General features: G+C 47.6%; 2 protein-coding genes across 3 annotated transcripts in view; both read left to right on the forward strand.

Annotated features, from left to right (window-relative positions):
- On the forward strand, positions 1-26,003 carry C19H6orf89 (chromosome 19 C6orf89 homolog). 2 transcript variants are annotated; one of them, XM_052814862.1, is made up of 8 exons: positions 1-99; positions 5,001-5,208; positions 6,478-6,643; positions 18,100-18,254; positions 18,577-18,698; positions 19,973-20,099; positions 20,799-20,922; positions 21,326-26,003. In XM_052814862.1, exons 2-8 carry the CDS (start codon positions 5,020-5,022, stop codon positions 21,409-21,411), a joined length of 969 nt encoding a protein of 322 aa, XP_052670822.1. In that variant the 5' UTR covers positions 1-99; positions 5,001-5,019; the 3' UTR covers positions 21,412-26,003. The 2 variants fall into 2 exon arrangements, with proteins under 2 accessions (XP_052670822.1, XP_052670821.1); XM_052814861.1 differs by lacking the exon at positions 1-99 and adding an exon at positions 1,282-1,359.
- The window catches only part of PI16 (peptidase inhibitor 16), an 8,898-nt gene continuing 8,355 nt past the window's right edge, over positions 25,602-26,144 (forward strand). The window contains 1 exon segment of the mRNA XM_052814863.1: positions 25,602-25,686. The gene's annotated coding sequence lies outside the window, so the exon portion shown is untranslated.

The raw sequence follows: 26,144 nt of genomic DNA on the forward strand, positions 1-26,144 counted from the left end.
CGCTGAAAAGGAACCAGGGAGCTACCAAAAATGCCTGCCACAGCCGCAACCAACAGCTGACTCTGAAAATGCATTTAATTGCCTGTGTCTGAGAGCTGGGTGAGGTTGAGACCCTTTGCTCCTGCTTTCTTCTGAGCTTTTCATGCTGGGGGTGGCTCTGGGGATGTCCACTTGCTCCATCTCCTAGCCCTTTACTCCTGGAAGCCTTTCCCACGCTTTTTAGGGGGTTAACACCCCATGCGTGGTCACTGCTTGTCACTTGAGCTGTGGGAATGGGCACCCGCGTCCCCACGAGGCTGGGGGTAAGTGGGATTCAAGGGAGGCACTGGATGGGACTTGGTGGGGAGCACAAATGCAGCTCAGCAGAGCTGGAGGAGGTAAATGGGGCTGATGGGGGGGTGTAGGGGGTGATAGGTGGGTGCTGGGGGGGGATGCTGGAGACTTAGGGAGTGCTTGGGGGTGGGGAAGGGGTCTCATGGATGCTGTGGGATCTGGCTATCAAAGAATTTGAGGGTGCTGTGGTTTCCGGGGGGTGCTGGGGGGGTGCCTCGGGGGTGCTGTGGGCTCAGGCAGGTACTGGGGGGCATCTCTTAAGGTTACAGGGGTGGAGTGTCTGAGGGTGCTGGGGGTTCAGGTGGGTGTTGGGGGTGTCTTAAGGTGCTGGGGGCTCAGGTAGATGCTGGGGGGGGTCTTAGGGATAGCGTGGGGGTGTCTGAGGGTGCTGGGGGCTCGGGTCATTGTTGGGGGGGGTGTCTGTGGATAATGGGTCAGGCAGGTGCTGGGGGGGTCTCAAGCTGTTCGGGGGCTCAGGTGGATGCTGGGGGGTGTGGTGGGTGTCTTAGGGTTCCTGGGGAGGCCTGAGGGTTTTGGGGGGGGGGGTCAGGCAGGTGGGTGCTGGGGGCACAGGTTGGTGCTGGGGGGGGAGTCTTAGTGTTCCCGGGGGGGGAGGTGTCTGAAGGTGCTGGGGCTTCAGGCAGGCGCTGGGGCGGGGGGGTGGGTTGAAGGTAGTCATGGACTCAGGCGGGTTGTCTTAGGGGTACGGGGGGGGGCTCTCCGCGTTCTGGGATCAAATGGGTGCTGGGAGTCTCAGGGGGACTCTGGGCTCCGGTGGGTGTTGGGGGGGTCTCAACCCTCGGGGGGGGGATTTGGATGCTGGGGGGGGTCTCAGGAACACCGGGGGCTGTTCCGCCTGCCGGGGGGTGCCGGGGGCCGCCCCAGGCTGGGCCGGGCCACGGCGGAAGCAGGAAGCGGCGGGGCGGCCCGGCCCGGCCCCTCGGCCCCCCGCGTCCCGCCTCCATCGCGGGCGGGAGGAGCCCGGAGCCGGGCGGCGGAGCGGGGCAGCCGCCGGGCGGTGCCGGGGTGAGGCCGGGGGCGGTTGAGGGGGGACGGGGCTGGGACTGGGGGGGGGGTAGGAGGACCGGGCCGGGCCTCGGCCCCTCACGGTGGGCCCGGGCCTGGGGGGGGGGGGGGGGGGGGTGCGTGCTCCGCGGGGCTGGCGGGGTTCCCCGGGCCTCAGCGAGGCCCTCGCCAGGCGCCCAGCTGAGGGGGGTGGGGGCTGTTTTCTGCTTCATTTTATTGATTAAAAAAAAAAAAAATAATCCTGGCTGGAGCTCCTCTGCCTCAGAGACAAATGAGGGCGATGCCGCCGGCCTGTGGTGGGGTGCAGGCCCCTCTCCGGAGGGTTTTTAGCCCAGGGCTGGGACCTGACCCCCCCTGAGCAGGGCCGAGGAAAGCAGCATAAACGGTGTTAAAGCAGAGGAGAATGTATTTGTATTTATATCGCTGTTTCAGGTTCAGCAGCAAGGCGAGCAAGCTTTCCCTTTTAAAGACTCCTCCGACAGTGTTTCTCTCTAAATATTTAGCTTTCAAAAGCCTGGCTCCGAACACCCTGCCGGGTTTGCGGGTAGAACTGGGCACTTGGGTGGAAACCCTTCAGGCCGAGAGCCGTCGCTATTTACGTTTGCGGAGAGAGCTGCTTATTCCTGCCAGGGTGGTGGAGTTCATAAAAAAAATAGCAGTAACATATGGGTTCCCTAGTTTAAAAGGCCTGTTTCTGAGGGGTTGCTGTTTGCAAGGGATAAGACTTGCTCAATATGTGCGTGTGATGGCGAAGCGGGTACAGTAGTCTGTTGTTATTATTTTGTCGGTTGTATTGTGGCGATAGGAAGGGAAATAATGGGTTGTTATTTGTTTTTTAAGGCCTCATCTGTTCTCAAAACAATGTGGGAGCATAATGCCTTACTTCCTAGCTGAGGACTTGGGTTACTCTTGAGTTTGTCAAGGAGCTGCATTGGGTTTTTAATGTCTGTGACTTGCAGGGGCTGCCTACAAAGGTGTTTGCTCAGAGTTGAATACAAATGTAGAGGAGGGAGAACTGGGATGTATCTCGGCGTTTTATCATAGTAGGATGCTTCTGCTGTTTGGAAAGGGGGAAATCACCATGTTTGACAGCATTTCTGTAGCGATAATTGTTTTAAGTGGTTCCAGGCAGATCCTGCAAGCAGGGGAAGCTTGCTGAATCTGCTGGAATTTGGCATTGGAGAGCTTCACAGGTGAAAGCTTTGGCACACAGGAGCCAGAGGAAGCTAGATAACCTTTCAGACCATTTAGTGCACCAGTTGCAGTGTCAAGGCAACTAGAGTAATCATAAAAGCTGCGGGGGGGGGGGGGGGGAAGTATTTAATATCCTTCAGATGTGCTGGCTCTTGCTTGTTATATGAATCAGGGTATTACATAAATGAAAGAGTTAGTAAAGCAATGCATTGTTTTTATAGAGTCAAGTGCATGCCAGGTGCTTTACAGATGAGAAGAAAAGGTCCCTGCCTTGGAGACCTTACGATCCATAATGAGATATTATTGATCAAACCTGCTTTGTGGCAGCTTTGCTAGCCCATGGGGCTGCTCAGGTGGTAAGATTTGGGACAAATATTTGCATGGAACACAAGGAATGTCAGTAGAACAGGGCTAGGAGCTAATTAACCTGGCAATGTAGTGCAGCATGTTCTCATTCTGTGCTCAGGGTTAGGTTTTAATTTGGCATTTTACTCTTTTGGTGTTTCTAAGGCTGTGCCTCGAAATTTGACACTAATGTTAATGTAACATCTGACATTAACTGCTTGAGTTGGATGCTTAGGCAGCTGCTGACCAAACAAATAGGGGCTATTTTTCAGCCAGATAATTTTCCTCATCTGATTCACCATGTGACCACATAAACAAATGTGCAAGAGCAGAACAGGGGGTTGATCTTGGGGGGAGAGGAGCAATTGCTGAAGCTGGTAGTCCTGTTGAAAAGTGGGTTTTTTCCTGAACCTACGCCCTAGGATTGCAGAAAAAAAAAGATATTAAAAATGCCATTGCTTGAGTTCTGACTTGTAGGAGCCCATGGTTTAGAGAGAAAGCTGTTGGCCAGTTCTTTAAGGCAAATCAGGTTTCAAGTTTGGCTGCCTAACAAGAGAATCTTATTTCTTGATATATATACATACATACATTTTTGGCTGATTTGTCCTGTGGGAGCAACCCGAATGAGTTAGAGCAGAGCAAGTCTTAAGTTTAGGTAGCATGTTATGCAGTGCTTGTCAGCTTGTTCTCAAGTGAGCAAAACAGATCTGTGCTTTTAAAATGCAGGCTGTGCTGTGAGGTGTGTGCAGAGAAGACCCATGTAAATAGTTACACAATTCTTGCAGTACAGCGACAGACTTCACGGAGCAAGGTGGTGAATTGGGTGAAGCAGCACACAGGATTCACGAGCTGGTTCCTGGTGTCAGGTGGTACTTGGAGCAAAAGGGAGACAGAGGCCCAATTTCCATTTTCCGCTGTGAGCTGGATGTATTGGTCATGCTTCTAGTGTTTTTACGTGATGGTCCTCAGTCTGTGCTTTTAGGGTATTGCATTGCTAAACTCTTGTCTCCCGAGAAAGTTTGGTTGTCCCAGTTTGATCCAGGTTTCGAGTTGTCCCAGCTCAGAAACAAGAAGCAAAGCAAGACCTCACAGATGCTCCCTTTTCCCCAGCAGTGTTTTTCCGAGGCAAAATGCCTCTGACAATGGGATTCTCACGCTGGCAGCTATTAGCTCGTCCAGCAATTTCTTTGCATCTTTTCTTCAGCCCATCTGCTGCTCTTGGTATCGCGAGGCTCTGCCTTTGTGGCAGACAGGGGGAGTGGTAGAGGAACACATTTCTTTTTTCTGGCATCTTAATGTTGATCGCTCATAGGTGTGTTCTTACAAGCTTCCCCGTTGAAATTTCGTGGTGGGAAATAATTTGCTGTAAAATGCCATTTTGTCTCTGTCTCGCGTTCACAATGCAATTCTTGCTGCAGTATTTAGTTATATGGCATTTCTGTGTGTGAATGACCTGCAGGCAAACTTTCAGAGGAACGCAGGAGCTTTTGTTGCCTGCAGAGCATGCTGCTATCACATTACTGTTACTCAATAATCAGTTGGCCTGGACATTAGGTTGCGAAAATTTAAACAAATTGTAAACTGTTGGACTTTGCCCCACACATACTGCTTATTTCTCTGTCCTGTTCCTATTGCTGACAGGGGATTTAATGAAAACAAATCTACATTAAAATAAGCAACTAAAATTATAGTGCAGGAGAGCTTAGCTTGGCTACTGTGTGTGATGATCAGCTTTGTATTGCTGGCTGTTGTACTTGGTAAGCAATCGCTTTATGGGATGGATTCATTTGGAATAGATGAATAAATGGAGTTTCACTGATTTCTGGGAAGCTTTGTTCATTTACATAAGCTGCGAATCTCAGCTGGTTCCTCTCTTGTCAGGAAATTTCACGGCTTCTTTCTGTCTCCAAGAGATATTGAACCAGCAGAGACTATTAGGACTGCAGCTAAATGTTGTGCCTTTGGCTGCAAACAGGTTTGCTCCAGAGAAGCCTTCCTGCTTGCCTAGACATTGTGATGTTCCTGTGTTCTCTCTGCACACGCTGGTGTTGAGCTGTATGGCTGGAGTATGCTTTCTGTTAACATACTGAATCTCCCCACAGGGATTTTTCATCGGAGGCCATGGAGCTTTCGGCCAATGAGCTCAGCATTTATGACAAGCTATCAGAGACAATTGATCTAGTGAGGCAGACTGGCCACCAGTGTGGGATGTCAGAAAAAGCCATTGAGAAATTCATCAAGCAGCTCTTGGAAAGAAATGAACCCCAAAGGGGACCTCCGCGGTACCCAATCTTAGTGGCTCTCTACAAGGTAAGACGTCTTTTGTGTGTGCACAGACTGTTTGAGGGTCAGAGTTTCCCTTTTGCACCTGAGCCTTTTATTTCCCATTGCATTTTCTTGATGATTTTTTCTGAGTTCCTTATTTAAAAAGCTGTGAAGTGTAGCTTCCTTCCTTTGTCCCACAAGCTGATCTGAAAACAGAAGACAGCTGACTGAGGTTTGAAATTGCTTGTGTGTGTTGAAAGTTTAACGTGTCAACACCTTCCTCTCCTTAAATTATTAAAGAATGAGACTTGTATTGATTCTTCAGGCAAACATTCCCAGTGTCAGCAACCTCAGTGGAAATGTGACGAAGGAAGGAGATTCTTAAAGGGTTGAATAATGAAGAAATGCAGGTTCTGTTTCTGACCCTGTCACAAGCTTCCACCTGTCTTTATTCCCTTCTGGTCTATAAAATAAACCTGTTGTCGTGATGCTTGATGCTAGAAAAATGTTTTGAGACCCTTAAGTAAAAGACGCCGTAAAAAGTTTTGCAAAGTCGATGAAAGGATGCTATTGTTAGGTAGGTTCGAGATGTTTGCTACAAAGATGAAAAACTTCCCACTGGCATAATACTCAGTAATATTTTAGTGTCATCTTTACAAAATCATCATGATGGCTTCTATTTAGAAAAAAATCCAAGCTTTCTTCTTCACGTCCTATAAAAAGCTGTAAAATGAGGCAGGAGAACAGGAAACTGGAAATTTGAACTTTCAGCTTCTGTTCTTGTTTTTGCTGTTGATTCACTTTGACTTTGGCCAGGGGGAGAAATGCGTCATGTCATCTCTTTAAGGCTTATTTGGGATTCTGGTATGGAGGAGGGAGCTGGTGCCAGCTCTGCCAAAGTGTTTCGAGGCTTGACGGATGTTTGCAAAAAGCCTTGAAACCTTGTGTAAGAGGTATGGCAGAAGTGCAAGCTTTTATTTGATTAGGTGGGAGGAATTGAAACTATTTGTGGATGATCCTCATTGCTCTGGTGCTGGAATATTTGCAGTGCTAAAATATATGAACAGAGTTGTGTGGCTTGGGTTTGAAGGCTGCTTAATTTAATCCTTGGACAGCCCTGACAATAAAACTGAGTGACAACTCTGTGTATGTAAATAGCATTGCAGTTGAACAAGGAGCCACAGCAAGAATTTGAGTGTTCATCTTGCAGTGCACAGCCACAACCCTTTGATACCAGCCAGAAGGTGTGTACTGTTCTGAAAACATATCGGCTCACTGCAGTATAATTAATTATCTGCCTGTTTGCTCTCACAGGGCCTGCTCACCCTGGGATTGGTCTTGCTGACTGTTTACTTCGTGATCCAGCCATACAGCCCGCTGCCGCCTGAAGCTCCGCTCTCCAGAGCCCATGCCTGGGGCTCCCTCATCGGTCACATCCGGCTGCTTTCTCTGCCCATTGCCAAGAAGTACATGCTCGAGAGTAAGGAAATTATTTCTCTGCTGTAGCATAAGCCTATCGTTAAATACCAGCCATGCAAATCATTTGAGTGTCTTCCTGGGCACCAAATAACAAATGTGTTACTGGCATGGCACCCTGGTTTTCTCTTTTCCTACCACTGTACTTAAAAATAGCATCCTGAATTCTAGCTAGGGCTCTTTCCCTTCCATTCATTGGGGCTGAAGCCTATTTTATCTCTAACTTCATAATTTTGTTCTTGCACATTCTCTTTTCCTTGCTTTTAACACCTCGGGTTTTTTCTTCCACAAGAGTTCCCCTTCCTCTAAAAATCTTTGCAGTTCTGAGAATCATACTAAGATAGCTATGCTGGGTAAATGTCAACTTTTATTTTTTCTGAGTAAGCAGGCAAAAACAGTTGTGTCAACCAAATCTTGATCTGTGAGCAAAGTATAGAAACCTCAACATGCGACCCGGGTTTAAGGAAAAGTAGTTTTTGCCAAGTGGCATGTTGGGAAAGGACTGTGGGCTTGAGAGCTATGGTGTTTATAGCAGTTAACATTTTGTTAAGGGTAACGTGTGTGTGAGGAAGCTAGATAAGTGGCTCTCTAATGAGGTGGTCCCATTATGGGAGAGGAACATAATAGATTTTCCTAGACTGTCATAATAGAAATGGAAAAGTTTGAGTATTTGTCATTCTCGGTTAATCATTTCCACTGACTTAGACTGGCAAATGGGTGTAAGCATGGGCTCTGCCTCTTTGATAAAATACAAAGACTGTCAGTAATGATAAAGCTGTGAATTATTTTGAGCAGGGATGTGGCACAATGTTGATCGTCTGTCGGCTCACTGTAAAAACAAACTCCTGTATCCATGCCCTCGATGGGTTTATATTTAGCTTCGGCAGCTCATTGTGTTGGACTTGTCTGTTCTGGCTCTGACCTTCCTGCCGTAACTAAAAAGGGCTGTCTGAAATGCCAGCGCTGTTCTGCATTTTCTCTGTGTGTCTCCCTCTCTTCCGCTGACACGTGGGATTTCTGTTGATTCGGGTTCGTATGGGTGGGACGGGGTATCCCCCATTGTTCATCTCTTTCCTTAAACACTGGGATCTCTTGCAGGGAGGAAAAAACAAAGGCGAGGAGATGGCTCTGATAGCCACTTGACATTAGTAGCCTGCCTGTCTAATGCATTTCAGCATTGACATGAGTCTGTGCACACCCCTCTGCTTCTGTGTGGAGAAGGAAACCAACAGGGATTTTAATGCTCATATTTGTTCAGTGAAATTTTGTTCAGAAAGTTGACAGGTTCTTCCTTAAGATGCCGCAGGGTCCCCTTGGATGGGGAGAGCCCAGGGAGATTCCTTGGGACAGCAAAAGGTTTATAGGACAAGGGCTGCCTGAAATAATGAGTATCTCGCTGTGAAGATAAATAAGAGCAGGAGCAAGTCTGGGCTACTGATGGGAACACCAGCTGAATAGGAAGGAGATCAGGAAACATGCAAAGGAGCAGGGGAAAAGGGAAGGATGGATGGAGAGGAAGGATGCGAGGTGGTTGTTTAAATGCATATAAAATCCCTCATGCCTCCATGAGTCCCGGAAATCTTCTGAAGTGATGAGCAATGGGGTGGGCAGCAAGCCAGCTCTGGGGAAAGGAGGGGAAGTACAGAGGGGATGAGGCAGTTCCCGGTCTGTTTTTCCAACGGTATTAGGTTGTGGTGGAAGCCACAGCATGTCCCAATTATTAGATTCGCTAGGGATGGCTGGAGTGACTTTGATCCTGCCTCAGCAAAAGGAACTGGACTAGACCCTGGCTATTTGAATGGGAGAGTCCAGCACCCAGCCTGAACCTTGGCTGGGTTCCTGTGGGAATCCCTCATGTCCTGGCTTCCCGGCGGGCAGCTGTGGCCACAGGGGCTGTCACAACAGCACTGGTGTCAACTTCGCAGCCTGCTGCTGAGTGGACCGTGGTAAAGCCATCTGGTGGGGATCCAGATGAGAGAGTTTCATGGTGTGGGGCTGAGTGGTCTCCTGAGCTCTCTTTCAGCCCTGCCTTGTGCATGATGCAACATCTTGCCCTTAATTTTGGCCTTGTAATTTTGGCCTTGTGGTCTGCTGAAGGGAGGGGGTAAAGCTACATCTTGATGTCCTGTTTGTTGATGTGAGCACTAGGCTGGAAGGTCTTGCAAGCAGGTCTGGCATTCTCCAGTGCATGCTTGCATAGGAGAAGGTGCTGTGCAAGGAGACTGAGCAGCAGAGAAAACCACTAATGAAGGGACTCAATGCACAGGCTCCTCTTCCTTTCTCTATGTAGATCCTGGTAGATGAAAATTTTGAGGGGGCTGAGGATGAAACTTGGAGCTTGCTGTGCTTGGGCACCAGTTCAAATCCAGCTCGGGCTGTTCTTGTTGAAAGCCACCTGTTAGCAGTTTGGAGGCTGCCTTGGCCCACCGGCAGTGCTGGCAGACTTCCCCGGCCGCGCCGCCCAACGTGGTGCGGACGGAGCCCGGCCGTGGTGAGCGTGGGCGCATGGGTGGTCCGGTTTGCTTCTTCCGGGCCTGAAGCCACCTGGGCAGGCAGGGGCAGCCTACCTGTGTGAGGCTGCGGTCTGCGGCCGTGCTGTCCCTCCTGAGCCTGCTCAGGGAGTAGTGGGCTTGGGGCAGCTTTCCTGTCTCCAGGAGTGAAGGTTGGAGCCCAGTCCCCTGGTAGATGTGGGCTGAGCAGCCACGTTTGTGTTGCAGAACAAGAGGAACTTGGATGCCTGGTTTTCCCTGAGAGCCAGAGCCCCGTGTCAGAGTGGTGGTGATGCTTTGGGAGGAGCAGGGGTGCAGGATACAGCTCCCCTCTCGCTCTGGCTCAGGGTGACCTGCCTTTGTTCTCACCTTCATCCTCATCCCTTCCACCCAAAGAGCCGTGCTGGGGATGACAAGGGCTGCCTGTCTGTCGGTGGCTGCGGGTGGACCTTTGAGTGGCCGAGGTGAGGAGGCAGTGTCCGCAAAGCGCTCTCTTGCGTTAAGTTTGTAGGATTAGGTCCAAAGTAAATTTCCTTTTTGCCTGTCTCTGCTCTGTTGCTTGCCGGCTTTCTCCCCCGGATCAATTCCCATATTAAAACTAATGTTCCCACCCTTTGTTTCTACAAAGCTGACTCTTAGACCCCTGGGTTTGGCATCTGTGCCTCTTTTTCAGCTGTTTTCCCAGGGCTAGGAACCAAGGTCCCTTCAGCTGGGGAAAAGTTCTGCGGAAATGTGGTTTGCATTTGCTCTTCCTGAGCTCGTGTTTACACTGAGCTTGTGAAAGCCCCAGTGCTGGGTCACACTGCCTGCTCCAGGCTGGGGGAAACACCTCTCACTGCTGCAGCGTGCAGCTGTTAGCTGTGATCAGCACTTTGTGTAGCCCTGAGGGAGGTGATGGGTTTGCAGACCTCTGGACTGTACCTGCTATAAGGAACACAGTGGATTTTGGGTGGGCATGTGGGTTAACTCAAGGCTTTCTAGTGCTGTTCCAAGGAGAAAGTAGGGCCTATGTAATCTGGATTCATTTGTCTTCTCTGACATAGGCTGGGATGGACAAGTCATACGCTCTGTGTTTCAGTTCTCTGCTGCAAAGTAGGGATATGAGTACTTCCCTCTCCCCTGCAAGCATTAGGAAGTAATATAATGAGCTAAGTCTGTAGTTATTGGAGCCAAATGAAAAGGGTTTTTTTCTTTTTTTTTTTCTTTTTTTTTTAACCGAAGTTTTAAAACCATAATGGTGATCACTCTACCTGTTTTTCAGTGGTTCTTCCCTTCGCAACTGTGTGACATCCTTCTAGCTTTGTTAATGTCTAAATATGAATTTTGATGTCAGCTGGTTGATAACTGTTCCCCGCTAGCCACATAGAGCAATGAACGTGATGAGCAGAGCGTTAAGTTGCTCATACGTTAACTTGTGTGTCTGTCCATGGTAAGTTCAGTCCTTGCAGTTCAAAAACCTCAGCAGAGCAGGTCGGCCAGTGGCGAGCAGGCTCTCGTCCAAGAACACGACAATTTGCACGTTGTGCTGATAGGGGTTTGTAATGACCTCAAGGAAAATCCAGCTTTGCTTCTAATAATGAGACCCGGTCCTGACCATGTACATCCTACACAGCTTAAAATCAACTGGATCAGTGGCTGCTCAGCACACCTAAAATCAGACACAAGCACCCATGTAGCTCAGTGTTGGAAAAGGGATCCTGTGCAAGTTACCCCCAGCTTGGAGAAGACTCCTTGTGTTAAATACTCCCTTTTGCCTAGACCAGTAGGGCTAAAATGATGTTTATGGGTTTTATACATAATCTATTTTAGAGAAAGGAACCCTGCTGGAGGAGCTGTGTTTAAGCAACACCTTGCAAATGGCCTGTCACTGCCATGTCCCAAGGCGCCTGCTGGTTGTGAGAGCTATTTGTGGGGATGGGTCACAGCAGTCTGGGTTACTGGGAGAGGACAGCAGCCTCTGCCTCTTGGCTGGCCACCTTCAATTTAGCTGGAGGCTTGCCTTGGCACCTGGCCAGGTCCTGGCTTCCTTCTGATCTTAACCCTTTGCAGGCAGCCTGCGATGGGCCAGCCACAGACACGTTTCTCTCCACTTCTCACACTCCTCTCCTCCCCTCTTATTGTAGCCCTGAAGTGTGTTTATCATTGGGGCAGCTCTGTGCAGAAAGGGAGCATCCAGCATGCCTGTCTTAAATGAGGGAGAGTGGACTTTCTGCTTTTTGAGTGCAATGTGGGCTAAGCACCCAGGTATTCAGCCAGCCTTTCCCCATGGGTTTTGCAGCCCACGCTGCATCTGACCTGCTGGGTTCAGCGATGCATGAGCCCAAGAAACATGGGCCCACTCTGAATGAAAGGGTTGCACAACAAGGCTGCTTGGGAGGTAAAGCAGGATCTGTTTCCTAACTTCTTGCTGCCTTCAGCATGGCCTTCTCCTCTTGCTCACAAAGCATCTCACTTTTTTTTCCCAAAGCAAAGTCAAGCTGGCTCGCTCTTGTGTTCGTGCATATTCTCATGCACCTGCTCCGGCGGCTGGAGCATTTTGAGGTGGGTGTGAGCATGATGTGGGTTGCATCACTGTGCAGGGCTCCATCGCTGTACAGCTGCCAGTTTATCTGATCTTTTGTGTGTGTGTATAAACAACCCTTTTATAACCTGAGAGTGACCAACAGATGTGTGTGTTGGCTTGTTCAAAGGGGGGAAAAAAAGGGCTGACTTTGCAGTGCAGGGTGGTGCCAAGCTGTTTTCATATACTGTGTTACTTTGGGCCTCCATTCAGCCAGTGGACTGTTTATTTGGATTTGCTGACAGTAAACAAACTCCAAATCATTGCGGTAATCCGGAACATGAAAAACTCTTCCTTTTGCTTCTATATTTTGATGCCTCCAGAATTTCTTGTTTCCTCAGTTGCAGAACAAGTGAGTTCTTGCTTTGGGTTTACTTCCCTGGAAAGAGTGTGCCATATGTGGCCTGTTGCAGAGGTATTTAGCAGCCTAGCAGAGCCCTGTTTGCACTAGTGACATGGACATGTCAAACCTTTTACAAACTGAAGCCACCGTCGGGCAAGCGGCAGCAACTGGGAGGGATTTGCTTCAAAAGCGTGCTGTTCCTCCGAGCCAGATTGCTCATGCAGACGCTGCCAGAGCAGCACAAGCTGTCTTCTAGGGCAAGTAACCAGAGGTGCAGGCTGAAGTGGACTTTGGAGGCTTTTCTGACAGCTTGGTCTCTGCCTTCAGTTTTCTAGATTAGTAGGTGCAGGTTTCTCCTGGAAATAATGCTCTTTTGCCCCAGTGGACTGTGAGTTCCTCTTGGGCTAGGCTGAGCAGACTTGATTTCACAATGTCTGGTTGGATCAAAATAATTTTTGTGCTTTGCTAGAGATTGACTAATCATCCTTCGGTTGTTTGACCAGCCGTTACCCATTAGCGAGATGAATGAGTGTTCTTGGAGTTGTTGACTCTTTACCCAGAACAAAAATAAGGGTTTCTCGATGGGTTTATTTGTAGCTGTTATTTTGTTACTAGCTGTTCCTAAAAATGCTATGAACCAGGACTGGGAGGTACTTTCTGCTGCTGGCATACAGAGCTACAAGAAAGGGCAGTAAGAGAAAGAGGTGAGGATCTTGTGCTGAACAGGGACCCTCTTTGTAGTATATATTTAAAGCCCCACTGTGATGCATTCCTTAAGGAGGACTTCCACACTGTAATTAATAAGCACTCCTTATGATTCCTGTCTGACTTACTCAAGCACCCATCAGTTTAGCCTGACTTTGACATGACATAAACAATCAAATTAATTTTTAGCCTAGTGAAAAATTTCAGCAAGATGGAGCTTGGGAAACGTTGCTTTTGCAACAAAGCGCTCTGAATGTCTCCTCTGAACTGTGCCACACAGAGCTCTTAATTTCTACGTCTGTAAAGTAAGAATAATGACATTTACTCATGTCATAGATTGTGATCACGAATTGATGTCTAAATTGCTTTGAGTTTTTAAAATACTGTTTCATCTTTCTATAAAATCTGGGAAGGGGCGCGTGGTGATAAGCATATAGTATGTCCTGCTGCAATGACATAGCACGACAAAGTAACAAGCTATTTACTTGAGGAGTATAGTATCTGTAAATCTGCAGTGGTCCCAACGCGGCAAGTGGCTAGTCATATCTCAGGAGCAAGAATAACCTGGCCTGCATATTCTTTGGCTGTCAAAGCAATAACAGTAGGTTATGAGCTGCAACTTCGCTTTAAGGTTAAGGGCTAGACTTTGCAAATCCCTGTCCTTAAAATAATGGAAAACAGGACTGTAAAATCCCAGCATCTGGAAGCTAGATATTTCCAACTGGAGGGAGAGCTGCAGCCCTTCTGTGGTGAAGGTAATTGGACATCAGAGCACTGAGGATCTTGTGGCCTGTTTGTCACTGGGAATCTTAGAGGTAGGATTGAATGTCTCTTGAAAAGCTCTGCCCTGTGTCAACCGTAAGAATCAGCTTGTAGTTGGGCTTTTGCTATGAAAATGAACAGAGCAGGTAAGTATCCCACGGGCTGTCAGGTGCATGTCTGTAAAGGTCCCTTTGGCTGAAGGGAAAGTGTGGTCACAGACAGCGGAGCGTAGGCTGAGGTCTTAATCCTTTCCTTTGAAGCGTCTCTTCAGATCCACCTTGAAAAATTCCCCGACTTTTACAAATGTGCAGCTGTGGGGAGACATTGTAAAAGTGGAGATCAGCATCTTCTCATTGTTGGATCTAGCACGTAGGAACAAGAAGGTTGTGGCTGTCGGTGCAGTGCCATAAATGAGTCACTGGGTCGGGCCTGGGTGAGTCCACCCCCATCCTGAGCTTACCTTTGAATTGGGCAGTGTAGAGTTGGTCATGGTTTTTGAGAGCCCTGAGGTTTACCTGCTGACCTACCCTGATTACAAGTATTTTTTTAGGTTTTGATGGTACGTTGGATCCTGTGAGGGACAGTCCAAAAGTGTTGTGGGTGTTGATGGAACAGCCAGGCTTGTACAATGGACCTACAAGAAAGGACAGAGAAATGTCTTGTGAATATTCAGTGCACAGGCCAGTCTTTCTTGAGAGCCGCGAGTTCATCCTAGGCTTGCTGAAGTTGCGTGAATACTCCTAGCACTGATCCCTAGTGAGGTATGTGGTGGGACTGGGGAATAGTGTCATCCTCAGAGGAATCAGGGATTTGGAACCAACCTTTGCAGATTGTGGAGCTGCTCAGTGCATTAGACAGCCCTCTGCGGAGCTTTCTTCTAGTTATCGTGGGTGATGGTAGCGACAACCCGTAAGGACAGAAGACCTGGGGGATTGTGAAGCCCTGGGGGAGTCCCCCTTCCCCAGGACCAGACTTCCCTGTCACTTGCCTGCAGGAGATTTCTTCAGCCGTGCAGTCCTGAGTGCTGCAGAGTAAACCAGCTTGGTGGGGACCCAGCAAGCTGCCTCAGCACCTGCAGTTCTACAAGCAGGAGGTTTTAATGTTTTCAACGCTTCGTTAGGGTCAGGAGCAGCCCTTGGCTCTGTGTGTCTTGCAGGAGCAAAAGGTCCCCCTGCTATGGGCTTCCCTTTGAACCTGCTGCAGCGGCAGACTGTTTCGCTCTCCATATGGTCCCTAAAGAGACCAGGGCTGTTGCCGAGATCCTGCTCTCAGATCTATGTGGGCAAGTTTCCATAAGTTTTATTGCTTCACTGCAACGGGCAGAAGCAGGGCCAGGTCTTCTCAGTAACCTCTTAGCTTCCAATCTGATTGTCCACACCCAGCATCTCTGGGGTTGTGTGCACACACCCCTCTGTAGTTCTGGGGACAGCAAAAAAACTTGGGAGATCCTCTCTGAAAATGGCCAAGAAGGGCGGAGTACTCAAAGTGATTGTAAGTTGAAAATTATTTTTCTGCATAGTGGAAAGTACAGTCATAAACTCCTTCTAGCATTAATCATAGACATGCTTTAAGGAAAGTTATCATCTCTTGTTATCTCCAGTGTTAGCAGCTGGAAGTTCCCAACCCTGGCTCTGCTAGGAACTATCCTGACACAGGAGAGAAGACAGCTCTTGTTCTGGAGAGCTCATAAAGCATTAAAGCAAATATTAGGTGGATGTGACCGATGGGGAACTGAGGTTCTGCTTAACAAACTAAAGGCTGCTCCTCAAAGAGGGGTGAGAAAGCACAAGCGTGGAGGGGAGGTTAGTTGGGACTGGCCCGCGTTTCTGTCGCATAATGGATAGTTGTACGTGTCAATACTACAGCTGCTTTCCTGCACTCAACTGCACAGGGATAATTGCACACGCCCAGCACTTTAACATTTGAATGCGAGTGGATGGGACCATCGTGTGACAGCTGCATGTGACAGTTGCACTGGGGATGAAGAGTGCATCTTTCATTTCAATCTCTGAGCAGACTGTGCGTGCGCACAGAGAGCGCACTCGACTTAACCCAAAATAATCCTCCAGGGTGTCTGGGTAGGGTGATAATGTAAAAGGAATGCAGGGAGGGTAATCGAAAGAGAGAACAAGCATCCTCAGTAAAACTCCTGCTGTGGTCCCCAGTGTGCAGTTGCATGCCCTCTCCTCTGTGCATGGTCTCTTCTCCCTCCCTCCCTGGGAAGGGCAGGCGCTTCTTGCCGCCTGTACTTGTCATGCCAGTCACACACATGCTGGTGCACAGACTAACACCCTCAACAATAAATCTAAAAGATTAATTACCAAAAAAAAAAAAAGGTCTCACAACCCCACTTGCGGCATTTGAAATGCATCTCAACTGTGCTCCGCTTGGGTTATTCATGGGGAAAAGAAATAACCTCCTGAATTGAGCAGTTGAGAATGCAAATATCCCACCCTCACTCAAAAGAGGAATCAAGCTCTATACTGTCAAGCTGATTAGCATCTCGTTATGTGGGGTACTGCCCTGAGCCCAGAGAGAAAATTTTGGGACAACTGTGCTTAATGGTCTGGGATGAGGTTTCTAAGTTTTGCCCAGAGGGAAATTATAGTATTGCTACTCCCTGTATGATGAGAGACCATAAGATATGTTTTCTTGTTCTGTTCATGGTGACTGCCTTTCCTCTGGTGAGATCTTTCAGCCTTTTGTTTCCTGTCACTGACCAGCTGTTTTTTGTGAGTTGAGTTTTTTTGTTGTTGTAAAATTGAAGCTTTCTACAGGCAGCGGAACAAAGATTTTCTTTTTTCTCTTGTGAGCAGGGAGGGAAAGTACGTTGGAGCAGTTTCTCATGGGAGTGGGACTTCTGCTTGCAATAAGGATTTTACACTTTCTTTTGCCTTTTTACCCCTTTCCCTGAAAGCAGTGTAGATGCGTCTTCCAGATAGACTAGGGATTATATCCTGATCCCTTTTAGTCCATATCCCAGCAGTAGGGTGGGAAATGCAGCATTTGGGAGTTGACTGGAAATATTCAGAAAGAAAAAAACAAAATTAATCCCAATCTGCTCCTTGTTGTTATGTCCCAATGAACCTAAATCCTCTGTAATATTCCTCGTTGCCTGTTGCAAGTGTTGGAGGGAAAAATAAAACAAGAGCTTTCCTATTAAGTGCTGTTCAGCAGTTATTACCCATGTGCAGGAGCATGAGTGTGGCTGGAAATCACGATGGCAGTAACAGGCAGGGTGTGCGTGGTCTTTTTTTCACCCTGAAAAGCTGCTGTGCATCCTTGTTTCCCAACTTTGTTTTTCAGACAGGCTTTACTGTCTCTTCTTCCTCCCCTTTCCCATCCACTCTGTTTCCCAAGTGGGTGGCCTGCAGCAATGTCCAGGAGACATAAGCTGTTTTGACATGTGCTGGCACCGGACAGGACAGGTGGGCCTGTCATGAGGACAGATCTTTGGATGTTTCATGTGAGATGTGTCCCAGACCTTGGGTTTTTTCTAACTCACCCTGATAGATGAGGTGCTTGGGTGGGTTTGCTGCCACTGCCTGAGTTAAACATCTCCCTGTTGGATTAATTCTGCAGAACCAGGGCTGTCACAAGATTAGACCCACGTTCTTTTAGTGTGGTGGCTGCTCCTGCAGATCCTTTAGCATAGAAATACATGGGGCATTCAGCGTTATTGGCTCTTGTCCTGTTCATTCAGTGGTGCAACATGTCTCTTCTGTTAATGTTTACTTACTTTTTTGTGCTGGGAGGGCTGTTAAGTTGGAGGAGGGAGGCAGGATATAGGCATCAAGTAATGGTTTCAAATAAAATATTGAATTTTTGAAGATGTAACTTATGCAGTGTTCACTGTAGGCCACTTCAGATGATTGTGGTGTAACAACGATTTCTGAAATTTAAAATGGATATAGCTGTGGTCCAGGGGTTCCTTATGCTGGGACTTTTCTCCCCATTTCATCTTCAAGTCAATGCATGGGATGAATGAAAACAGCAGCAGCACATCTTCGTGAAATCCTGCATTCCCCAGCATCTTCTGCACATCAAAGACTGGGCAAACTTTGCCCAGGACAGAGTATTTCTTAATTAACACAGAGGTAAAGGGAGGGGTAGTGATTTCAGAGATGTCTTAGCAGGGTTCATGGCACCAGTGCTAACCATGTTAGAGTTACTCTTTTAAACCTGGATCTTTTTTTTGTCTTCTGGGTGTCTCCTTGATGACATGTTTGGATTGATCTTTTGCTTGTGGACTTGTTTCAATTTAATTGCACTATTTATGGTGGTTGCCATCCTTCTGTTGATAATGAAAGGGTGACTTAGCCTGTATGCTTCATATATACAGAGAAGCGGAATTTCCATAAAGCTCTCCCATTTCTCACAACCCCAAGCTGTATCTCCAAAATCTTCAGCCTGTGCTGGAAACGTTCTGTGATGAGTTCCCGGCCCAGTGAAGCTTGCTCTTTTTGAGTAACTTACAGCCATCGGAAGCTGTAAGAAATCTCAGTGTTTCATGTTAGGGATAATGAGTTTATCATCAAGTCTATCTCCTTTCTGTTTCGTTTTTGGTCTTATTAAACATGTTTCTCTTGTTTCTTTCCAAGAATGCCAGGACTGGTGGGCAGCAGGTTGCAGACAGAACACGTCTATGCTTCCCGCAAACTGCACAGTCTGTTCTGCTGTGAAAAGCCTTCAGATAGTGACAGACTTTGGAGAACTATCAGAAAAGCTCCAGAGGTCTCAGCCTTTTCTAATCAAGGTAATGCATGGATATGTAAGGCTGGATGATTAGTCCAAACTCTTGAATAGCACCAGCCAAAGACCCCTGCCCAGTATTTTCAACACAAACTCAAACTGCTGAGGTAGAACGTATATCTAAGAAGACACTGAGGCCCAGTTTAAAGATGTCAGGGGCTGAGGAGCTCACTGCATCCTTAGAAAGTTGTTCCTCTGACTAATTATGGTTGGAAACTTAGCAGTCTAGGTGGCTGTTACTTTTGGATGTTCTTTGGTGGGATGGAAATAGGAGAGGGGAAGAACCGCAGGTGCACAGCTTTTATCTTTGTTTTGTGTTGTTTAAGACAGGGCAGCATCTCTCCTATGAAGAACTGAAGCATTTTCAGTCCCAGGATCCAGACCTGGCAGAGGTTATAATAGAAGAAAATTCAGCTGAATTGTGGAGCTGCCCATTTTTCTTTCCCTGGTGAGTCAAAAACAAAACATGTGATAGATGTATACATCCCTTCTGCAGGGGTGCCCAGGCTTTTTGCTGATGTGAATTACTAGGAGCTTGTAAGTTGCACTTTAACTGGAGGGAAGGGGAACAGGAGTAGGTTACAGGTTTCTGTCTGCCTGCTGGCACTGATTTGATCTAAGCAGAAGACTTTTGCACTAAAAATGGAGTGTTGTGGCTGGGACACATTGCTCCCCTTACAAGACAAAAATATCCCAATGATTGCTCAGTCGTGTTCTTCAGGCCATACGTTAATTATCTGGGCTGTGGTCTGATCACCTGAGGCAACTGGTTTACATTTCTAATCATCTCTCTCTGTTTGCTCAGTGGAAAGCCTCCACCATTAGTGTTGACTGAGAAGAGGTGCCATGACTTTTGCAAAACACTGAGAATTAACAGAAAGCTAAGGGATCCTGCAATTTGTGTCTGGTCTCATGCAGGAAAAATGTCCTACCCTAATCCTGGCCCTCTGTTAACTGCGCTAAAGCCTTTAGTGTGGCTACAAGACATTTGAACAATTCAGAGCTCTCTAAGGTTGCAGAGCAACCCAGTGTGTTAGCCAAGTCTTTTCCTGTGGAGAAGAGTGACAAGTAATGTCGGAAGGTGCCACCTGGTGTGGAGCAGGCTCCCTGGCACGTTCGTACGAGCAAAGGAGCAGTGTCCAAGCAGACTTGGGGAAGGGCATGGTGGAGTCTGTGCTTTGGCTAATGCTTAGATGGGATCTTTTGACCCCAGTGCTGGTAGACAGATGATCAGGGTACAGAAGTATTAATCATGTCAAGCCACTAGACAGAGATGTAAAAATAACAAGCCCCACCCTGCCTTTTCCAGTTACATTCCCTGGCCTAGAGAATAGACTTGGATTCCCCCCTGCCTTGCCATGTGGTTTCAGTTATGGTTGTCTATAATGCCACCTCTCTGCATCTTTTGTAATTAATGGATCTGATCAATGACTCAGATTATTTTAAGGGAAGAGGGGAAGGAAATTAACTTTAGGCATCCACAATGATCTGTTTGTTCCCTGTTTACATGGTCCTGCTGCAGGTACTAAGAGGAAGATATGAAGGAGCACAGGTTTAGAAGCTGAGAGGTCGAATTTTGCTCCTAGCTCCTAGGCGCTAGTCTATCAGCAGGCTGTTTATCAAGCATGAATATTTGTGAAGAGTTTTGATCTTGGAAGTAGCCTTTTAAATACAAGCATTATCATTGTGTGATATTTCTTTAATATGGATTGTTTTGTTTAGGAACAAATCTGTGAATAAAACTCGGATTCTGCAGGAATTTTTCCCCACTTCCTCTTTGCTGTCCTTCCCCAAGACAGTGTCCCTGGAGAGCTGCTTCCTCATCCGCCATCCAGATTTGGGGAATAAGGTGAGAAATTCACCCCAGAGACATTATCCCCTATCTTTGAGTTGTCCTCCAGAAGCTCCAAGTCTTTGGGGGATTTGCAGGACGTCTTCAGCTGATACAATTCTGACAAGGGTTTAGGGTTGTATCAGTTCTGTCCATCCCTGTGTAATGTGGCATCTCAAGGTTGCTGTACCACCCAGAAGTTGTGTCCAGTTTTGCGCAAGTGATACATTGTGCCCATCTCCCTCAGCCGTTAAGAGATGCCTGTGGGGTGTCCCAGCTCCTTTCACATTTATATCCTGCCCTTGCTCTGTAGTCCGGTGAGGGGATGGTCTTTTTGTGCCCGGTTGGGCAGAATTCATTTAAGAATTGCATTTTTTAGGAGCTGTTCTTGGCAGTAAGTCTCACACATTCTGAGATACCTGCCATGGAGACGTTTCACTGAAGATAGTGACAATTCAGGCTTCTAGCCTGATCTCCTCCTCCGTTTTCTTGCGGGCTTTGTGGGTGTGGAGGGCCTGCATTGCCTTGGACAGAAGAGGGGAGGAGGACCCTTGCATGCAGCTGACCTCAGCTATGATATACTGGTAACTGGGGGAAGCAGCAAACCTGTGGTTTGTGCTGTCTCACCTTGCTGCAGGGCAGTGACTTGCCCCTTGTTTGATCAGACAGACTCAAGAAAAACTAGCAAGGCTTTGAAATATTCTCCTCTCATCCTAGAGCTACAGTTTGCACAGCCTCTTTGCTGTTGGAAGCGGACAGCTCACCCTGACTGTTGTACCTCTGGACAAGTGCAGAGGACACTGTGAGACGTTCAAGGTGGAGCTGGAAGCTGGAGATTTGGGTGAGTACCGGTGCTGTAGCATGCAGGGTCTGGGAGATCCCCTGGGGTCAGGAGACTGCTTCCAGCTGGATCTTTTCTGTCTGACACCTGAGAAGGTGGTGTGTGCCATTACCACCTCCAAACTGGTGTGTGCCTGCTTGTCGCAGTACAGAGGAGTGATCATTCTGGACTGGGAGTTTGTGGCCTGAACACAAACAGGATGCCATGAGATGCTCAGTATAAAAACTGAGCAGTATGGGCTACACAAGACACAATGCTCTGCTGGGTGTTACAAACGCAGCGTGTCATTGAGGGCAGGGTCTTTCCAAAGAACTTCTGCATACCAGCATCACTTCGTGGGAAATGTGAGCAGTCATTAAGTATGGATTCATCTAATATGGCCTCTTCATTGCATCTTCCAAAGGTTATGTCAGCGCAGATTACTGGATGATGAGCTTCATGGCCAAAGGGACAGAGCCAGCGGTTGTTTGTGATGGAGCTGCTAGCTAAGGACGGTGGGGTGGGAAAACGGCTATTTCCAGGACAAGAAGACTTTCAGCTTTGAAGCCAAGGCAGCGTCTTGAAAGAGATAGAGCTGGGCTAACTGGGGCAGGCAGCTTTGCCACCCTGCATGTTTACAGTGTTTAAAAATGACTGTTTTCCTGACCCTTGAGGTAATTCTTTGCCTTTCCTCAAATGTATTTTGGGAGAAGCTCAAGCTATTTATGACCTTCCCTGTCCCCTCAGGTAAGCCCTGGGTTTGCAGCAAAGGGTTTTTTCCAGGAGCAACAAAGGGATTTCTCAGGATGAGATTCACCTTGTGTCCTTTGTGGATTATGGCACTTCTGAAACTTCCTGGGGGGTTTGGGAGTGGAGGGGGTGTGTGACATTTCTGTGTACATTCCTCCTGAGGAGGAGGCTTTGAGCCTGTCTTGTCAGGCCAGCTCTATAAAGGGAATGAATTGGTGATGTGTCCCAACTCCACCCCATCTCTCCATCACATACATAGCTGTGTGCCTCAGTAGTGTGCCCTGCAAAGCCAGTCTTGGCTCTGTGCTCCAGGGCTGAGATGAGCCTTGCTGCCTAGGGCAGAGACCCGCACCCACTGCATTGTTCTTGTACCAAAAGAATCTGTTCAGGCCTCTTCTTTGTGTCTTGTGATCACTCTTCTATGGTTCTCTATTAGGAAGTTGTGAGTCAAATAGTAACTGTGCTTTTTTTCTCCACCTCCTTTCCTACAAAAGTACCAATGCAAGTTTTAGTGGCGATGGTGCTGAGAGTGCAGTAGTTGTGGATGGAGATGGGGCTCGGTGCAGAGCAGCTCCGTCCAAGTTTCATCTTCTGATTGTGCACCTAAGACACCAGGGCTGCACGACAGTTTTCAAATATTCCTTGCTTTGAGAGGTGCTGCCTGTGTTCCTGGCCCAGGGTACCTACAGGAACACCTGAAAGCTTCCTCATCCCTGGCATTTTTTGCATTGACTCCTTCCAGACCTGGAACTCTGTCTTCAGAATGAACGTTGGTTTTTCCTGAGTCCTTTCCAAGCTGCCTTCGCATGCTTCCTGTTGCTTGAGCACTGCTTTATCCAATGCCCTGAGAGAGGCTCGGTTTCAGTGTTTGCAGGCTGCGGATGCTGCGGTCCCTTCCAAGTCTGATCCTTTGGGTCTGATCCTGCTGTTGAAGATCATTTACAGATGTGTCAGGCTGAACTCATAGGCCAGGGCTGGGGTTCAGGACATACTCTCACACTTGTTAATATGGAATTGGGAGGGGTTTTGTTTGAAAGCAAGTTAACTCTGTTCTCAGGAGCGAGAGCCTTTTCCTCTGTAAATATTTTAGGTACGTGTAAAATGACAGATTGGAAAAATGTCTGTCCAGCCTTTGTTTTTGAGCAAGACCAGGAGAATGGGAGCAAACGTTGTACTAATCTTATTAGGGTCTAACAAAAGCTGCCAAGTGGGATGACCACGTCTAGCTCCTGTACAAGGATAAGGCAGAGGACAGTTCCTGCTCCAAAGAATTTAGTCTAAGGCCTTGACACTACAAACGTTTCTGTGCATAACCCTTGTTTTTCTCCTGTAAACAAATAAGAACGACCCTAGCACCTGTGTCAGTCTGTATGCATGGCCCTTGACACTGGACCAACATCCACCAGATCTAGTAGAACCAAAGGGGGAGAGCCTGACTCTCTCAGGACAGAAAAGGACTAATTTCTAACAAAATATTAAAGGGAATTGGATTAATAAGACTTCTGTTAGTATTGTTAATGTTTGGGGTGTGTTTTACACTTGTGACACTACATGCAATCTTGTACATGCCAAGACACACACACCACCCCTCTCCCTCCTCTTAAAGCCTGAGTCTTAGTTCATGGAAATTTGGGAGTTTGGTGATGGCAGAATTAGGGCCTCGTTAGTGACTGTTGCTATTTACACTTTGGCAGCTTCTCAAGTCAAATGCAAAGGCTGACAAGGTTATTTCACCTCTTAACTGGTTTTGTACCTGATCCATTTCCGTAAAGCATTTGGTTAGAGATGCATGGGGAGAGAACCTGCTGGACCCATTATTGTTGAGATTGCAGGTGGTTTGGTGATGCTGTTAATTCTAAGTGTCCTTGAATGTAACTTGTAAAAGAGCTGCGGAGACAATTCTCAAGCGTCTGTGAAATGCCTGTATTTTGTGAGTCACGCTTAAGCCATTGTGGCTGTCTGGCTCCTTTGGGAAGAAGCAGAGAAAATGGATCTGTTTACAGTTGCTGTTTAGACTTGGGGGAAAAGGGGGGGCTCTAGGGCAGGTTTGTGCCTATTTAGCAAAAGTGCTCTCACGTATTGCTTCTCCACTCCTCAAAGAGTTGCAGCTGGTTGGACAGAAGATGGTGAATCTGGACTGCAGATCAGCTTTCCAAGTGCACTTTATGGTCTCTGCATAAGTTTCCAGATCTGTGTCTAGGCGATACATTGCATATGTCCCAACCTTGCTCCCTTTGGAGTTTACATCATTTGTTTTTAAACTTCCAATATATTTTCTCTTCCTCTTCCAAAAGCTGTAAGGAATTAGCTGCTAAACTAAAACAGGAGGGCAATTCTCTGGCTGATAAAGAGCTGATTTTTGGCCCTAGCCGCTGTTGAGTGCGGAGCCCCAGCCTGTAGCACGGCTTCTAGAGCAGCTCCTGTCTTCCACTGCCAGAGAAGTAGTGCTAACGCCTTCTGCATCACAACGCGGGCAAGGAGCCAGGATGGAAGACTAGGACATGAGGCCAAAATGGCAAAACTAAGATGGCCAAAAGGAGGTGTTGATGCCTTGGCCAAATGGCTGCAAGCGCATCCTGGTCATCTTCCTCATCTGGGGCTCTGGCTTCACAGAACCTTTGCAAAGGCTGCGACTTCCCTAGAGAGCCTGGTAGCTCCTAGTGATCTGCTGAGGCTGAATTGGGGGGAACGTGGCTATTTTCTCAGCTATTGAGGCATCGTGGCAACAGACCTGATCAGATGAGTTGCAGAGGGTGTGTCCCCCATCATGCTCTTCCTCGCCTCTAGCTTCACTTTGGCACTTGTGCATATCCAAGGGTATGTGCTGGTTCGGACAATCTCCCACTCCCTGCCCTGGCCAGCTCGGAGGGGTGCCCAGTCAATGCATGCATCTCATTTATTTTAAAAACTATTTGCATGCTTCAGAGCTCTTTGCCTGTGAGCTGGGAGATGGACTCCCACTCACCCAATGTCTCGGAGGCTGCAAAGCTGCTCTGAAATCCCACCAGCGAGGCGCAGAAGTCGGTGCTACCCAGGTGCCCAGTGGGCAGAGATGCAGAGGGGTCATCTTTCTACTTGTCAGGCTAGAAAGATGGGCTGTCACCCGTCAGCTTGGCAGGAGGATCATGGTTCAAAGCTGGTTTCCAAAAGGCAGGGGTCATTGACCGTTGCTCTCAGTCAGCCCTGAACTCAGGGTAACTGAAAGGAGGAGAAAGGAGTATTATTATTTACTTCAGTACCAGGAAATCAGCATCCCCTAAGGGAGCCAAGCTGCCTGTTTCTATTGATTCTTTTCTTTTTTTTTTTTTTTTCCTCCCCACTGGCATTGCACACACGATTCCCTGAGGCAGCTCTACAGCTCCCAGCCTCAAACTCCCTTTGCAGTGCCCTGGAGAGCTTTCCAGGGTTGGATTTCCCAGGAGTCTTGGGCCTTTAGCTTCTCCCGCTAGCTGTCTTGTTGTAATGGTCTGGCAGAAAAGCTGGTTTTGCTGGGCTGGATCAAAGCACCTCCCTTCTCTCGTGGCTGGCTTCCCCAGATTTCTAGCAGCAAGCCTTGCACGCCCTTTCACAGGAAATCCCACATGCAGCGTGGGAACACCCTGAGCGAGACGAGGTGGGGAGCAGGAGAGCATCTTGTTACTTGAGATGTGAGCTCTATGAACGCCAGCATCTCAGAAAGGTGATTCTCCTGCCTTTGAACCCCCATGTTCACATTGGGAATGCTGCTCCAGGGAGGGAAGTTTGCAGGATCTGCCCAATCCCAGGCTTAGTGGTCTGCATTTAGCCCTGTGGTCCCCAAGAGAACCGAACACTTTCTGGGGTGAGGCCATTTCGGTGGGCCTTGCAGTGGGTGCACAAAGAGCTTTTGCTTCCGGCAAACCAAACTTTCTCCTCTTCATAAATTTTATATGTAGAACTACATATTCTCCTCTTCAGGAAACTCCTTCTTATAAAGGATAGATTTACTGTCCTGCTGAGTTAAACAAGGGAGATGCTGGTCTTCCCCTTTGCTTTGGAGATTCAAACAAATGACAGGTGATTTTATTTTTAGCATTATCTCTTTGTCTGTGGGGAGGGGAGGCATGTTATAGAGGCTCAGGGGTGCTGGGAAGTAAAGCTATATATGCATAAAGACTGTTTCAATGCTGAACACTATAAATTCAGTGGTGGACAAAAAAAAAGAATGTAAATATGCACTTAATGCAGAATTTTATGGATGGTCATAATTTAATATATTGCAAACTTTGTAAATACTTGGAAAAAGCCTGTAAAGTGTGTAAATAAATTAGATTTGTATGTAAGAATAATAAAAAAGTTTTTACTTTTTGCAATTAAATACAAGTGTTAATGCACCTTTTCCCCTTTTCCTGATTTATTTTCTTGTCATGTTGCATGTCAGCCATTGAGGGGTTATTTAACCCTTTTTCTAAGTGGAAGTGTCATTTTAAGTGAAAAGTCAGAACACTCTTGTTTGGAAAATGTCAAAACACTTT

The sequence above is a fragment of the Harpia harpyja genome, chromosome 19 (assembly GCF_026419915.1).
Source record: "Harpia harpyja isolate bHarHar1 chromosome 19, bHarHar1 primary haplotype, whole genome shotgun sequence".
Lineage (NCBI taxonomy): Eukaryota > Metazoa > Chordata > Aves > Accipitriformes > Accipitridae > Harpia > Harpia harpyja.